The sequence below is a fragment of the Aspergillus caelatus genome, assembly GCF_009193585.1.
Source record: "Aspergillus caelatus strain CBS 763.97 unplaced genomic scaffold BDV27scaffold_97, whole genome shotgun sequence".
NCBI classification, from domain to species: domain Eukaryota; kingdom Fungi; phylum Ascomycota; class Eurotiomycetes; order Eurotiales; family Aspergillaceae; genus Aspergillus; species Aspergillus caelatus.
Genome location: NW_022475360.1, coordinates 83372 through 98001, shown reverse-complemented (window position 1 = coordinate 98001; position 14630 = coordinate 83372). Strand labels below are relative to the sequence as shown.

The following is a 14630-nucleotide window of genomic DNA, read 5'->3' as shown; positions in this document are numbered from 1 at the left end:
AGGGACCGGCAGCAATTCGTCACGTAACCCTGGTTGTTAGCTCGACTTAGTGGCGTCTTTTAAGATTTGGTCGAGCTTCTTTTCCCCGGGGTTGCAACCACTGAACATCCCCGTCTGGGGTATTGGAGGATCCACCTCTACCACCTTACCATGAGGAGAATACATGTGATAGCTGTGGGTATACGCAAGACCTTTCTTAATTAATCTATTCCTGTTGGCGTGGTTGTTTTATTTTTATTCTTATTTTTAATTTAATTTTCTCTCTCCCACTTGTATCGGAAGCGGAAATTGGTCCGTGGTGGATCCTTTACCTTCTCATCTTACGAGCTACTGATAAGTTAATGTCTTTGGTCACAAGGGAAGCCAACCAAGAAAAAAAAAAAAAAACATACCGATCGCTGGAACTACGAAGAAATCTCGTGAATTACAAAGAGAATAACAAACTTTGTTTCTATATATATGTAAGAAATATACTATGATTGGTTTGCGGGAGCCAGCGTCTTCCGATAGAACCACTGTGCAAACCGGACACTGGGCTCGTCGACGAATTTGGTCACAATCTCCGCGAGCCAAAGCGTCACCGGCAGCAAAATGAGGTGGGGAGCGAAGAAGTTCAATTCCAGTCCAAGTGGGCCGACTTTGGGCAGAGGGAAGCGATTAATCCACCCTGGACAGGTTATCGCATGCGAGTCCCGAACCCAACCCACCGCGGCATAGAGGCGATCCCCCAATACCCAGAGGACCGGTCCGTGGACCAAATAGAATGCGAAGGAGATGCGGCCAAGATATTGGTTGAAGGGGGTTTCAAAGAAGCTTTTCAGCCAGTGGATCCGCGAAATTGATGCCACCAAGAAGGTCGCCGCCCAGAACAGGTAGAACCATTTGAAATCAAAGACCGCCTGGGGCTTCAGGTAGGACAAGTAGTGCCACCCCGGAGATTCTCTTAAGAACTGTTCCTCCCAAGTCCGGGACGGAACGCCACCCAAGTACATGCTGATACACAACATGGCGTAAAATATGCCCTCTTTGAACGGCTCTAGCATCATGAAGACGTCGGGAAGCTCGTCCCTGGCGGCACGTAGATCCAAATCACAGAGCAGCATACCTGACATAAAGAGTGCGCAGAACCAGCCGTCGGCGATGTACATGAAGTAGAAGATCAATCCGAGTTCACACAATAGTCGCGCGTTGGGTCGGCATTTCGAAAATGCTTGGAGAGCTGTGTAGATGACGATGGACCCGCGGAACTCGACGGGAATAGACCACGAGTGGAAATTATAGGTAAACCAGGGCTCACCACCGGTGCGGAAGACGAAGCTGAAGTTCTTCAACTCGACATACCAGTTCCAGAGCTCCTCTCCGTAGCTTGATTTGATCTCAGGAGTCGCGTGGATGCGAAACAAATGTAGATATGTCATGTACATGAAGGTGGTGCAAATGACGGGAATGTGCAGCCGTAACCAGCGCCGAAATAAGGCAGAGGCCAGGTTATCCCCCAGTTGAAGATAGTCGCCGGCTCTGATCAAGGAGAGTGGTTTGGCGGAAAGAACATAGCCCGACAGCACGAAAAAGACGCTGACGGCGAAGTGGCCACCCGAAAAGAAGATGCGCACGCCAGGGAAGGCAACAAAGTAGTGTTTTTTCTGGTAGCCGTAGGCATTCTCAAAAATCATCTCGGCCCCGATGCCATCGTGAGCCCACAGCTCATGATGACCCCAGTATACGAGAAAGGCTGCAAAACCTCGAAGTCCGTCTAAGTAAGCGGTACGCCTGCCCTGGTGGCTGCTGTGGCCACCAATTCCGGTCAGGAATGCCGGCCGGAGGTGATCAACACACCATTGAGCGGCCCGCGTAGGAATAGATCGGATCCGGGACGTTGGGCGCGATTTCCAATATCCCTTCTCTAATGTGCCCTCCAGATCTACTGTACGCATTTTGGGGATGTCTCCAAGAGCGCTTTCTTCATGGTAACTGGCCATTATGGCGATTCAATGGCCCGGGGAACTGGACCAGCGCAATTGCCCTCGCGGAAGGATGACGAAAACTGGTATTTGAGGGCGGAGATAATCCTGGTCCGCGCGGTTTCAGAGACGGGAGATCTGACCCGGCTCGTGCGGAGACTGGGGAATGGAGAATGAGAAGAGGCAATGACCAATTTAGACCCAGATAAGAGACGTAATGCTGGAGTAGGGCATCACACATCACATGCGGTGATGTGTCGAAAATTCCGAGGAAATCCTTTGGCCAATAACACCCAACCAACTGGGAACTAAATAGAGCAGTCGTCAGCTAGATGATCTGTTCGTAGAGTCTTATCGTCCTCCAGCGACCAAGACACATGCGTCGGGGTCCATACTTGGCTCTCAATGTAACCCTGGAGCCGAGGCTTACCCCAGACCCCCCGGCACTGTGGGAATCGCGTCGACCCAGTGAAAGAGGCACGCTACCAATAGCGTCTTAAGCAGCGGCTCCAGTGGCGCACTAAATGGATCTGGACTTTACCCCGAATGAGCTTAATGATGTCCATGGATGCAGCACGGTCAAGTACACGCTAAAACACAGCCACTCAGCACCAATGAGACCATGGACGCTAACGGGGATAACTAAAACTAGCGAAATTAAGACGAAGCTGTAAGGATGATCCAACAAAAATCTTGTTGAGCGGCGGGGACACGAGATAGCAATCTCCGCATGGTCCGTGACGCGAAGCTCATAAACGTCGGAGGGTATCCTTTTCTCCTGGGTCCCCATCCATTGACATTCTTGGGTTATGCGTCTCCGGAATAACTAATGACATCCTCAATGTCCGGAGTGTGCCTGCCGAGACAGATCCGCAGGATCATCCCCGGATGCCTGGCGGCCATCTTGTTTGTGTCTTATCTTTCTATCACGGACACGTTTGGCGAGCTAAGTGATGGTCTATCCTACCGATCCTGTGAAACCCACCGATTTTTCCCTAAGAAGATCTGGCAATCATGGAAGGTTGCTCCATTCGAATTCGAGGAGCGTGACCTGGCCGTGGCTCGCAGCTGGACGTCCAAGAACCCCAGCTATCGCTACGAAGTACTGACTGATCAAAATGATCTTTACTACGTTGAAACCCACTTTGGACCTGACGGGTTTAACCGCCCGGACATTGTGGACACTTATCGCTCCCTTACGGCACAAATCATCAAAGCCGACCTACTTCGATATTTGATCATGTACGTTGACGGCGGAGTTTGGGCCGATATTGACGTCGAGGCTCTCCGCCCAATTGACCGATTTATTCCAGAACGCTACGATGAGCACGATATCGATATCGTGATTGGAGTCGAAATCGATGAACCCGATTTTAATGATCATCCCATCCTTGGGCAGAAGTCGCAGTCGTTTTGTCAGTGGACCTTCATGGCCAAACCACGACAGCCTGTGATGATGCGGTTGGTCAATCACATCCTGGAGTGGCTAAACGAGCTTTCCGTCAAACAAGGCAAGCCCATCGCGGAATTAGAGTTGGACTTTGATGATATCATAAGTGGGACAGGACCATCTGCGTTCACATCAGCGGTGTTGGCCGAGATGAGCATCAATGCGGGGCACGAGGTGACATGGAAGACCTTCCATAATATTCCCGAGTCCAAGCTTGTTGGAGGCTTTCTCGTCCTCACCGTAGAGGCATTCGCAGCTGGTCAAGGCCACTCCGACAGTGGAAACCATAACTCCCGCAGCGCCTTGATCAAGCACCATTACCACGCCTCGGGATGGCCCTCCAAGCATCCACGGTATAACCACCCGGTATACGGCGAAGTTGAGCGATGCAATTGGAACAAGGATTGCGTAGCGCAATGGGATTCCAATACTGCCGCATTTGCTGCGCTTTCACCAGAGGAACAAGAACACCAGATCGCTCTCAAAAGAGCTTTAGACGGCGAAGCAAACCCAGTTCAAGACCAAACAGCCTGGGTTAACCCTGAACCCGATCCGGAATGGCCGCAACCGGAGTGGCAGCCTGAGTGGCAATGATATCTTTCATGAGATTGACGGCTTGCTTCACGAGACTGGGATCGTGACTGACTCACGTCAAGTATCACAGTCGCTGTGTGAGCAAGAGCGTTTTTAGGAACATATGATAACCTTTCAGTGGGTTGAGCCTAAGACGGACCAGGAATGGTTCACTGAAGATATTCCTATCCGCTTCTCTTTTCTATGCTCCATGAAGAAGAAAGTGTTGCAGCATTGATCTGAAGCTTTTCATGGTGCGGCGTTCAGGTATGGTGGCAAGAACTAGCATGTCGTATTGGAGTTTTGGTTTATTTGCTTTTTTCTTTTTATTTTATTTTATTTTTCTTTTACTTTATATTGCCAGTTCCCCTCGATCCGCCTCTTCCTGCAAAGAAGGTTGAGTGGTTACAGTGCGACTGAGGTAATGGTCTGATAGATGGGCGGCTCTCTGTTTAATTATCTAGTCATTTATGGTTCATGGCATAGAGGGACCTGTCAGTTAAGGCATTCTAAAGAAACGTCTACGATGATAAAATGGGAAATGTAATATCCAGTGCAAATGAGTTCAACTGTAAGCTGCGACTTTCGTACAAGGACTTAATATACATACTTTGCCGTTCTATAATACAGTGCCGTACGTCTGCTTTTATACATGTTGAAAAGCTTCACGGATTAATAAAGCTGACACGTGACGTGTCAACTATCGAAAAGGCCCCATGAGCTCTCCACGCCGTTCAATTGAAATTGACTGCGGATATAGTCATCATCCACCAGTTCATCAAGCATGGCCCAGAAGTCGTCTTGATTCATTGCCGGATACCCTGCCGATTCTTGTAGAGCCCTAGCAGGCGAAATGCCGGCCTCCGGTAGAAAGGATGTATCGCCCAAACCACCGTGAGGGATAGATGACAAAGACACTAGATCTATCATCCGTTTAGCGAGGACCTCAAATATGTCACGGAACTTGGTTGCCGTCGGCCATCGTTCGGAGATCGCAAAGAGAACGTTAGAACACGAGCGGATATCTTCGAATCGAGCTAGGTCTGCATGCTCCCTCTCTGCCCAGATACAGTATAGCAATGTCAGACCAGCTGTGAAGATAGAATGCAGAGCGAGGAAGTTCCATCCTAAGGGTCTTCTTTGGTGTAAAGTTCTGTAATATTGGCAAATATCTCCCGCGGCTCTAGCACTTAATGCTAGATACTCTTTATCCTTGGACGAGTTTGTCTCGGAGGAAACATGGGTTATTCGGTGTTGTAGGAGCATGCGCAAAGCTTTGCTGTATTGTATGCGGAAGAACTCCGGGGTGTCATACAGAGAGTAACCTTCCTGTACCTGGCCATCTGATGTAAATTTAAAGGGTATGTTATTCAGCCACTCGAGGAGTTCCTGTCGATAAGAGTCGATTGTCGCATCATAAGAGTAATCCTGCATGGTTGTTGGGGTACTAGCACTGTAAAGTTCCTGCTTGATTCTGCTCTCCAACCGCCTGAGCCGACATAAGTGAACGAAGGAGGATAGATTCGAGGTTTTTGTTTCGGTAAGTGCCGCAGAGGACTCGTTGTATTGGATTTTCTTTCCGTTGACAGGGCTTTGTTCCAGAGCATAAGGTAACTGATACGTAGATTATGGTTTAGCCAGCAGGTATCATGTCTCCATCTGATGGATTCACATACATCAACATCAATATCATTTTCCGACAGGGCGAACGGACGTCCTAGAGTCAAGGATACAGCACGGTCAAGGACATAAGCACTCCAAAAGACTCGTCGCCGGATCTCAATGCGATATGGGTCCTGTGCTCGTGGGCCGCCACATTTGATGTTACGGTGCATTCCCAATTCCACTGCATACCGAACCGCGAATCCAATGATGTGCCAGCCGCCCAAGCTAGAAATACTACCTGGAGTACGAAGAATGTACAACGCTAGTAGAAGTAGAGATTGAACCCTCTCGAGCCCGGGAACTTGGAGTGCCTCATCGGCGTACCGAGTAGCGTTTGAATAGTAAAATTCCGGGTTGATGTTCCCGCCCATTTCTGGATGAAGCTGCATAATGCGGGCACTGATTGCGAGCACCATATGAAGCTGGAACAGCTTGGAGGGGCCGACACTCCTCATATCTCTAGACCCTTGATAAGAATGGTAAAATTCGTCAAAATTGAACTTGTCCAGAAATGGGTACCGGGGGTGAACGCGGCTAAAGAAAATGTCCACCAGCTTCCGCTCAACCTGGGGATCGGGTCTACTATGATTGTTCGTGGACAGACAAACATCGTTGTCAGCCTGTGTATTTGAGGAAGTGATTGATTCAAGCGCTGGGGGTGGAATGGGTGATTGAGATAGTATCCCTTCCACCATTTTCGATAGAGAAAAGCCCGCGGTCGCGCCGACAAAGAAAGGTTCGGCCGTGGCATTCATACTTAGTAGGGCCACATTGGTTGATAGTTCGGCTGTTACCGATGTCACTTGGTGTTCCGACGCCGGGGCGATGTTGTGCTGGGCACGGCCTTCCAACTCTGCGACTTTGCTCTCCAAACCTCGGGTATATTCTAGCAGGCTGGCGTACTCTTCACTCATATCGCCCCCCATGCGGCTTAGTCCTGCCCAGGTGCAAGCTTCAGTCGTCAGCTGGACAAACATGGTTCATTTCAAAGGTGCATATATATACAAGCTCTCGCCTTTTGACATGGCGTGCATACTGGACGCGTCCCATTGCACTACGTGAGGTTAGTACTACGACATAATAGTATTACAACCAGGGGTTTCGAGTGTACTTTGGTTTTCCGTCGTTTGCAGCGCAGGCACGCGATGGGCGCCCGGGTTCGCTTGGAAGCTGAGAGATTCCCCGGATCATTCATTGAGAACAATCAGGTAGTAGATAGTTGGCCGTGAGCAAGAAAAATGTTGGATTGCGGTGAATAACAGGATCGAGTGGAGAAGGGAAGAAATGGTTGGTTTCGGGGGACTATTTTAGTATTAAAAGTGCCCAGGCCATAGACAAATCAGCTCACACTCTAAACGGGGCGTCTCCACCATTCTTCACTCTCCAATACGACCTTATTGAGTAATCCAACGCTCGTCTAAGGAATGATCTTCATAAAGTGCCTCCATACCAATTTCCTAAATGGTCGATCGACATGCAAATGAGGTCCACGTGATTGCTTCCCCTGATTGAATAGGAAGGCGGAATAGTTTTCCACCGTCCAATGTATGCACATTTTGCATCTGATTTATCGCCTAGACTCAAATGCTCGCTTTAGGGCAAACTCTTGGAAGGTCCCCCTGCATGGAGGCCCCTTACATACTTTGATCGACCTTTTGGTGAGGTTATAGATGACACAGCTGACCGTGCATGTCGAACCAGAATAGGGATTCGGATGACCTGGCTGTATAAACGGGCCCTCGGTTGCCTTCCGGGCCGAATGCTCACAAAGACTATGAGGATATCCAGCATGGTCCTTGAAGGCGTTCATAATGTCGGACTCCGTAAGAAAACCGATGAGCGCTTTTCTTCGGATGCCCACTTCCAACCGGTCGGCTCGATACCACGTACTGCCCCCCACTAAAGTATCCTGGATCTCGGACTGACACAAAAATGATTGCGTTTGAAAATGGTTGCTATGCAGAATATACGGAGTGTCAGAACCAGCTGATCCGGATATTCTGAAAATGATTTTGGGAGTTATTTCTAGACAAATTCCCATATTGTCTGCAGTTGTCAGCATCAAATTGCATGAAACGTGGCGAGGTGTTCTGGCGACTCGTTTGAGGCCGTCGGCATAGCTAGGGCTTTCTAGGAATAGTCGTCGTAGAGCCGAGGATGGAGGAATAGCCGGCATTCTCCCTTTCCCCACAGCGTCGTCCATCGAGAATGGCAGTGCATCAATTGAGCTGCACAGTGAATTTGCACATAACCCAAGCCCATCCGAATTCATTCCTGATCGGCACAATTGACCCGCCTCAGTTACGAGGAACAAGGACGGTAGATTCTCCGAAGGGTGTGGATGAACCTCTAGATAGATGATCCCATCCTCCTTGAGGAGCCGATCTGACATATCCCAATTTTGAGCCGTGTATACTTCTCCATCGCCGGTCGCTTCAGATAGGATAATCGCGCTAGTACATTCAGAAGACGCTCGCGGATACGACGGATAGTAGCGTTCATCTTCAGCCTCCAAGGCCAGCTTAGGAAGATTTCGAGTTGAATCGTTGTCCGTCGTCGAAGGATTGCTAATATGTGAAAGGTCATATCGAGCGTTCAATAAGATTATATCTTCCAGGTCCACTCCTGCACCATCGGCGACGCCACGCATCTCTGTGAGACCCGATAACCAATACTTTTCCAGCCCTGGAATATAACATTCCCGAATAATTCGCAGCGCAGTGGGCCTGCCGTAGTATGAGCATATCAAGGCGAGATGGTTGGACGTTGTGTCTCACCATGCGATAAGATTCCCTGGCCGTTTATAATGAGTAATATTCCTCAGAATCTTATCCTTGACCTGCTGTCCATGCGAGAAACCGCGATCATATGGCAACCCGTGCACCACGACATGCTGAAAATGGTCGCCGCTTTCTTCGCTTGGCATATTGGCGTTAAAGATTAGGGCTTGGCATAGGCAGATGAGAGAAATGGGAGATCTTCCACGTCCGTTTTCCGTTCTTATCTTAACCTGGGACTGTATGTTTTTCAACCAGTGAATGTCGCATGCACAGCGAATATAAGTGTGTTATAAAAATGTTTTATAAATTGTTTGATGATAGAGCAGCATCGGCAGGCTCCCGACGGCTTGGAAGACAATCGGTAGCTTGCCGAGCAATCGGGAAGAGCCGACCCTTTTTTATCATGCTCTATCTGCAAAACCCCTGTTATTCATCACACAGTCAGTAGCCACAACTGAAGAAGGATGATTTGCCTCCCAGAAAGGGCCGCGCCGATCCCGCCATTCTCCACATGGGATAACTAGATTCATTCAGTTAGTGAGATGTGAGTATGATGTGGAAACTCTGCGGGGAATCTCTTGGACCCTTGTCTGGGGGCGTGAAACGATCTTGGGGGACTGATCAAAAGCTTGTCGGAGTTTCATAAAACTCCGACTTTTGACACCCCCTTACCTTCATCGTCCTTATATACTTAATTGACATGTCAATAAATCCTGCTTCTTGGAAACTTTGGGCGAAATGCAGGCAAACATGAGTTCCAAGGACGTGGATGTCGCTGTCTCCACCTGTCCAGCAGCGGATGTCGAACAACCCAAACAACCCCACGGATACGATGACGCTATCAACATATTCAACGGGGAGTCAGGAGAGATAGATGTCGAGTTTACGGACAAGGAAGCCTCTGTCGTTCGCTGGAAGATTGACTTAATCATTGTCCCGATGGTAACTGCGATGAAACATCTGACCTTTGGTTCTCTGCTGACCGGACCCTATTGATAGATGACCGTGAGCTACATCCTTTCCTTCATCGACAAAGGTATTCTATCTACTGCTGCCGTTTATGGACTGAGGACAGATCTGGTGAGTAATGGAAATATCCTCTTGCGGGGAATAACCGGGAAAGCTTACAATTCCCGAATAGAACTTGAAGGGCCAACAGTATAGTTGGACATCGTCGATCTTCTATTTTGGGTATGCATAAACCGTTTTGGACTTCAAGTGTTTTTTTCTGACCCAGAATTGTAGGTACCTTTTCTGGCAATACCCAAATTCGATCTTCATGCAAAAGCTTCCTATCGGCAAGTGGATAGGATCCATGATCTTTATGTGGGGACTTTGTGTCGCGACAACTGCCGCATCGACTAATTTCGCAACACTCGCTGTGAATCGGTTCTTCTTGGGCCTCTTCGAGGCTTCCAACAACCCTGCATTTACACTATTGGTCAGTCAATACTTCACGAAGAATGAGCATGCCCTACGATCATGCATTTGGTGGGCTGGTGGACCAATTGGTGCCTTTATTGGTGATGGTGTGTCGAACGGTATTGGCCATGTGCATGGGAAACTGTCCCAATGGCAGGTATGACTAGAACCTCACTATTGTCTGTCACGCAAGGTGTTTTGCTGAGACTCTGTTAGTATCTATATCTTATCTTTGGTCCTATCACTATGCTGTGGGGAATTATCGTCTTTTTCGCCATGCCCTCCTCACCCATGTCGGCATGGTTCTTGACACCTCGGGAGAGGAAGATTGCTGTGGTTCGGGTGAGAACTTTTCTTCTCCAGCTGGATCCGTTCAAGACCATGGCTATTAACAGTGGCAAATACAGGTGCTCCACAATCACGCGGGCCTTCAAAACCGACAATACAAAGTTTATCAAGTCAAGGAAGCCCTTCGTGATCCTCAGGCGTGGATGCTGTTCTCCATTGTATTCTTACAGTGTATACCCGGAGGCGGGTTGAACGCGTTTAACAAGATTATTCTCACGGGCCTTGGCTTCTCAAGTGTCGAATCCACTGTTGTCGCTATGCCAGAACATGCCGTTCAACTTGTCAGCGTGTTGCTTGCGTGAGTCCTAAGATGCTCAGTGTCCTTGATGACCCGCTGACAGATTTAGGGGTATTGTATGTTCGTGGATCGGTAAGGGTAGATGCATTGCCATGATCCTTAGCAATGTATGCGTGCTTGTGGGAAGTGTTCTATTATACAGTAAGTTTCGATCCCTTGTATACTGACAGGTCACTCACAAGAGAACAGCTCTGCCGACCGATCGGAAAATGTCTCGCTTGGGAGCTGTATATTCACTGTTGACTTGTACGGTGTCCTACATAATGTGCATGTCCCTGATATCGTCCAACATCGCGGGATTCACCAAGAAAATGACCGTCAGTGTAAGTACATGAGACCCGTGGCAGCCTTCGGTACCCTTGATACGTGTCTGACTCAATACCACCTCACGACAGGTTATGATTTTTGTCGGCTACTGTGTGGGTCAGATTATCACACCGCAATTTTTCCTATCGAAGGAAGCACCAACCTATCCTACCGGGTTCCGTGCATATTTCGTCACCTCATCCATGATGATCGTAGTTGAAGCGGCCCTAATGTTCTATCTGCTCAATGAAAATAAGCGTCGGGATAAACGTGCACTTGAGTCAGGGGTGCCCCAGAATACCAGCGAGCATCGTATTGTCCAGACGGATTTATTAGATCTGACTGATTGGGAGCGGGCTCAATTCAGATATGCCTGGTAGCCGGAGGGCTTTGTGTTCATTGTTTTATGAAAGTCTGCATTCTGTTCATATTCATCCTGTGTGTCCTATACATTGCCTTTCGCCATTTGTCAGGTCGAACAGCACGGCAGGCATATAAGCGAACTCTGGGCTATCTTGTGCCATAGCTATTCTGCTGCTATATGTGTAATATAAGCTACGCGATGATGGAAAAGCTGACGATGTATATGATTACGACTTGATTGGACCTCTCTCCCACATACCTATCTTACCGCTTCATATGGGCTTAATGCCCATACCCCTAGTTATGTCTGGGACTTGAGCTACCGTTTATTGAGCTCCTTGGGACTGGTATCTCCATTACAGAGATATAAGAAATGGACCATAATATCAGCCATCCTCACTTCATTTGAGAAGGAATATGCTCCTCAGGAAAGTATTGTTTCGTTAACGGTGGCGAAACTAACCTGTTCGAATCTCGCAAAGATCCCTAAGGACCAAGACTGTCATCAAACTTCCGCAACTTGGAGAACTGAACCTGAATTTCAAGCGCACAGTCAGATTTACTCCCGTCTTCTTACACTCAAATACCCAATCTCCGCTATGAGAACTGTATTTGTCAGTCAACCACCCAACTCTAGCTAACCAGAAAATTGCAGCAGTGGAGTACCATGTACAACAACCTGAACAGAGTAACCAAGTCCCGCTAGGGTGAGTTGTAATTCCCAAGGCACCGCACACCCTGAGAATATTTCTGTCACCCGTGATGACACTTCCGGCGGAGGCTGAATAGACGATACGCGTTTTTGTCGAAAGGCTTTCCGACTTATTGTATTAAGGTACCATGAGGTGGTCCTTTGTTAACCGTATCTGTCAGATCATTTGGGCAACCGCACTCCTAAGAACAACGTGAAGGAGCAATATTACCAGGCAGGGAGACTTCGGTCTGTGTTATGTCAGTTACACCAGCTTTAGATAGACCAAACCTATAAAGCATCTCGCTTGTGCGGATGGGATGCAAAAGCCAAGGTCCGAAAGTAGGAGGCCCAAAGACCGTCACACTGATGGTGGCATACGGAGCAAGACAGACAAAAGGAGCATAAACAAAGTTTGCGGATACGGGTCTTCCGGATAACAAGTATGGTGCCATTTCCGTTGCTGATATTGCCTCTAACATTGAGCAAATTGTTGATCATCCTCGCATTCGCTTGTTAGTTGAGATTCGGGGTGGGGTCATAACGGGGCACAATGATATTGAATTAGGGGATGTTTAGTGAGTGAACTATTGGGCACTGGCTCGGGTGTCCTGCCATACAACACTGTTCTAAGAAAGTCTAGCATACCAGCCAGTTGCGAAAGACTGGATACTTACAGCCATCTCCGCGGGCCCTAACATCCGTAATTCCGTATTGAGCGGAGCGAAGTCCGACCCTTGGCTGGCTAATGTTCCTCACTGAATCAGGGAGTTGGATGAGACATGCTGCTATATTGGAGAAGGCCCCGGTATTCCATACACATCGCACTATACACACCGAGAAAAACGGGAAATATGTGATAAATGCGACGTCTCAAAAGTCCAAACAAGACCGGGGATGAAGCTCAACGCTCGCTATAGCATGATCGCGTCCGGAAATCTGGTCACAAAAGCTCCAACGATGAGAGACAAAAGATCCTTTAGCAAAAGGAAACAATGTGCTGGACTTTGAGACGGAGATGGTGGGAATCATGAATACCCTGTCGTCACTTATCAATCCGGATACCTAAGATTACTGAGACACAGAAACAAAAGTGGCAGAACCCAGCGCTGCAGCGCATGCCAAGCTCCTCCTTTCCTTATGTTCGGCCAAATATCCAATCGGACTCCCCGACGGGTTTGTCTAGTAAATCTATAGTGGGGTTCCGACAGGCTGCAGATACACACAATCTAGCTGCCTAGGACTAGGTGCGAGAGCTTTGCCGCTGAGTTCGCACTCAAGCCACCCCAGACCGATGGGCTGGCGCCAAAAGGACAATCCCTGTAACCAGGCAGATCTCGATTTGCCACCAGATCCCTGAGAAAGTATGGTCTCTAGGTGCGACTATGCTTGCAAGATAGAACAGCACGTACTTCGACTAGCTAAGAAGGATGATATCCTTAGCAGAGGCCCTTATACCTCATGATCCGTTCAGCTCTACGCTCTGGCGCTATCTCATGGTAGTATCCTTTATCTAATTATATCCTCGTGTTCCCCATTGGTACAACCACTGGAACGTATATGTGTGGACGATAAATAATCTGATATGGACGTAGGAGGACATCACGCCACTACCGCTCTTGCTGTAGCAGTCCATGGTCTAGTGTCCACAAATAGCATGTACATAGAAAACGTTACTCTTGGTACTGTTCACAGCTGCTAGACTACACAGCGCTATTGCATAATACCGCCGACAATCGGAAGCTGGATTTTAGATAACAAGAAATGCTTTTTACGCAACAACAACTAGCCCAATTACTGTAAGAGCCTGATAATCATGCCAGAGAAGCAGACAAGTGTCCCGCTATACAAGGATGTATCGGCGCGGGTGATCTCCACTTGTCGGCGAAGATCTTCAGTAAACGGCGGCCATCTCCCGTAGCTTCTTCGCATCGAGATTGTCTTTTTATTCTGATGTAGACCCGACGCTTCGAATAGAGTTAGCTCAGGACATTGGTAGAGAAAAATAAACATCATGCAGGAGGACTTACTACATGGTCCACTAACGCGCGCATTCGAACCACTTTCCGTGAGCCTGCAGGACGGCACAGCTGCAGGAGAAAGTCACCCACGTCTGCAAAAAGAAGGGTCAAAGTTCTGCACGTGTCTCCAGCGCAGGCGCAAACGAAAAGGGCTTCATAATGCTTGGTCGATTTAGGGCCAGTTAGGTGGAAATCTACAGGGGTCTACGGGTCGTCAGACCGGGATCTTCGGGCTACCGTTTTTCCCGCTCGAACCGCCCGTATAGATGTGGTGGAAGTAATCCTTTCAGGTCAGTCCGATGCTGAGAGCTCCGGCGGTGTCGGTGTCTTATTTTCCAGCGAATCCCGATGTATTGTGCTAGCACGGGAGTCGGCCTGGGCCGACTATCAGAGTCAAAGTCGTCCCTATGGATACTTGCCTGTCAATGTGTTTGTCGTTAAGTTCTGTACTGCAACGCTTAATGCGCGCCTATTAAGGGTGGGTCGTGCTAGGGAGTTTTGTCGTTGATTAAGCGCGTACTAGTGAAGCGGAAATAAATACGGGCACCTCAAACGGCAATACTAGATCCGCTGGACCTCAGCCCATGCTAAACATGCTATTCTGAGGGAAAGACTGATTATATGCTGTTGGTGTGTGTGGCGCGATAGCAGACAGACGCCTGCTCTGAGTTGTCAAGTACTCGGCACCCGAGTTACCCTCAGGATAGATGTTCGAGAGATTTCTTGAAAACGGTCTCTTGGCATACTGGCCA

General features: G+C 48.6%; 5 protein-coding genes across 5 annotated transcripts; 2 read left to right on the top strand and 3 right to left on the bottom strand.

Annotated features, from left to right (window-relative positions):
* Positions 1–473: 473 nt before the first annotated feature.
* BDV27DRAFT_172580 (acyltransferase family protein) lies at positions 474–2382 on the bottom strand (the record flags this gene model as incomplete). The annotated part of the gene is made up of 1 exon (XM_032075899.1): positions 474–2382. The coding sequence occupies exon 1, from the start codon at positions 1977–1979 to the stop codon at positions 474–476; it is 1506 nt and encodes a 501-aa protein (XP_031927201.1). The 5' UTR covers positions 1980–2382.
* Positions 2383–2762: 380 nt separating this feature from the next.
* BDV27DRAFT_129023 (glycosyltransferase family 32 protein) lies at positions 2763–4546 on the top strand. Its single transcript, XM_032067092.1, has one exon. The coding sequence runs from the start codon at positions 2791–2793 to the stop codon at positions 4003–4005; it is 1215 nt and encodes a 404-aa protein (XP_031927200.1). The 5' UTR covers positions 2763–2790; the 3' UTR covers positions 4006–4546.
* BDV27DRAFT_118215 (fungal specific transcription factor domain-containing protein) lies at positions 4530–6949 on the bottom strand. The gene is made up of 3 exons (XM_032064736.1): positions 6761–6949; positions 5661–6703; positions 4530–5598 (listed from the first exon to the last, which is right to left on the bottom strand). The coding sequence occupies exons 2-3, from the start codon at positions 6624–6626 to the stop codon at positions 4681–4683; spliced, it is 1884 nt and encodes a 627-aa protein (XP_031927199.1). The 5' UTR covers positions 6627–6703; positions 6761–6949; the 3' UTR covers positions 4530–4680.
* Positions 6950–7030: 81 nt separating this feature from the next.
* On the bottom strand, positions 7031–8871 carry BDV27DRAFT_118163 (uncharacterized protein). Its single transcript, XM_032064733.1, has 2 exons — positions 8427–8871; positions 7031–8375 (listed from the first exon to the last, which is right to left on the bottom strand). Exons 1-2 carry the CDS (start codon positions 8573–8575, stop codon positions 7217–7219), a joined length of 1308 nt encoding a protein of 435 aa, XP_031927198.1. The 5' UTR covers positions 8576–8871; the 3' UTR covers positions 7031–7216.
* A 308-nt stretch (positions 8872–9179) lies between these two features.
* BDV27DRAFT_145580 (major facilitator superfamily domain-containing protein) lies at positions 9180–11183 on the top strand (the record flags this gene model as incomplete). The annotated part of the gene is made up of 8 exons (XM_032070432.1): positions 9180–9399; positions 9466–9509; positions 9571–9620; positions 9675–10008; positions 10068–10193; positions 10259–10497; positions 10682–10820; positions 10893–11183. 8 exons carry the CDS (start codon positions 9180–9182, stop codon positions 11181–11183), a joined length of 1443 nt encoding a protein of 480 aa, XP_031927197.1.
* Between the last annotated feature and the right edge of the window lie 3447 nt (positions 11184–14630).

What these genes read in the sequence shown, in the direction of transcription:
- BDV27DRAFT_118163 (XM_032064733.1), bottom strand. Translation starts at nt 8,575, where the DNA reads ATGCCAAGCGAAGAAAGCGGCGACCATTTTCAGCATGTCGTGGTGCAC. An exon ending in CCAGGGAATCTTATCGCATG is followed by an intron (nt 8,376 to 8,426) that starts GTGAGACACAAC and finishes ATACTACGGCAG; the next exon opens with GCCCACTGCGCTGCGAATTA.
- BDV27DRAFT_118215 (XM_032064736.1), bottom strand. Translation starts at nt 6,626, where the DNA reads ATGTTTGTCCAGCTGACGACTGAAGCTTGCACCTGGGCAGGACTAAGC. An exon ending in AAAATGATATTGATGTTGAT is followed by an intron (nt 5,599 to 5,660) that starts GTATGTGAATCC and finishes TCTACGTATCAG; the next exon opens with TTACCTTATGCTCTGGAACA.
- BDV27DRAFT_129023 (XM_032067092.1), top strand. Translation starts at nt 2,791, where the DNA reads ATGACATCCTCAATGTCCGGAGTGTGCCTGCCGAGACAGATCCGCAGG.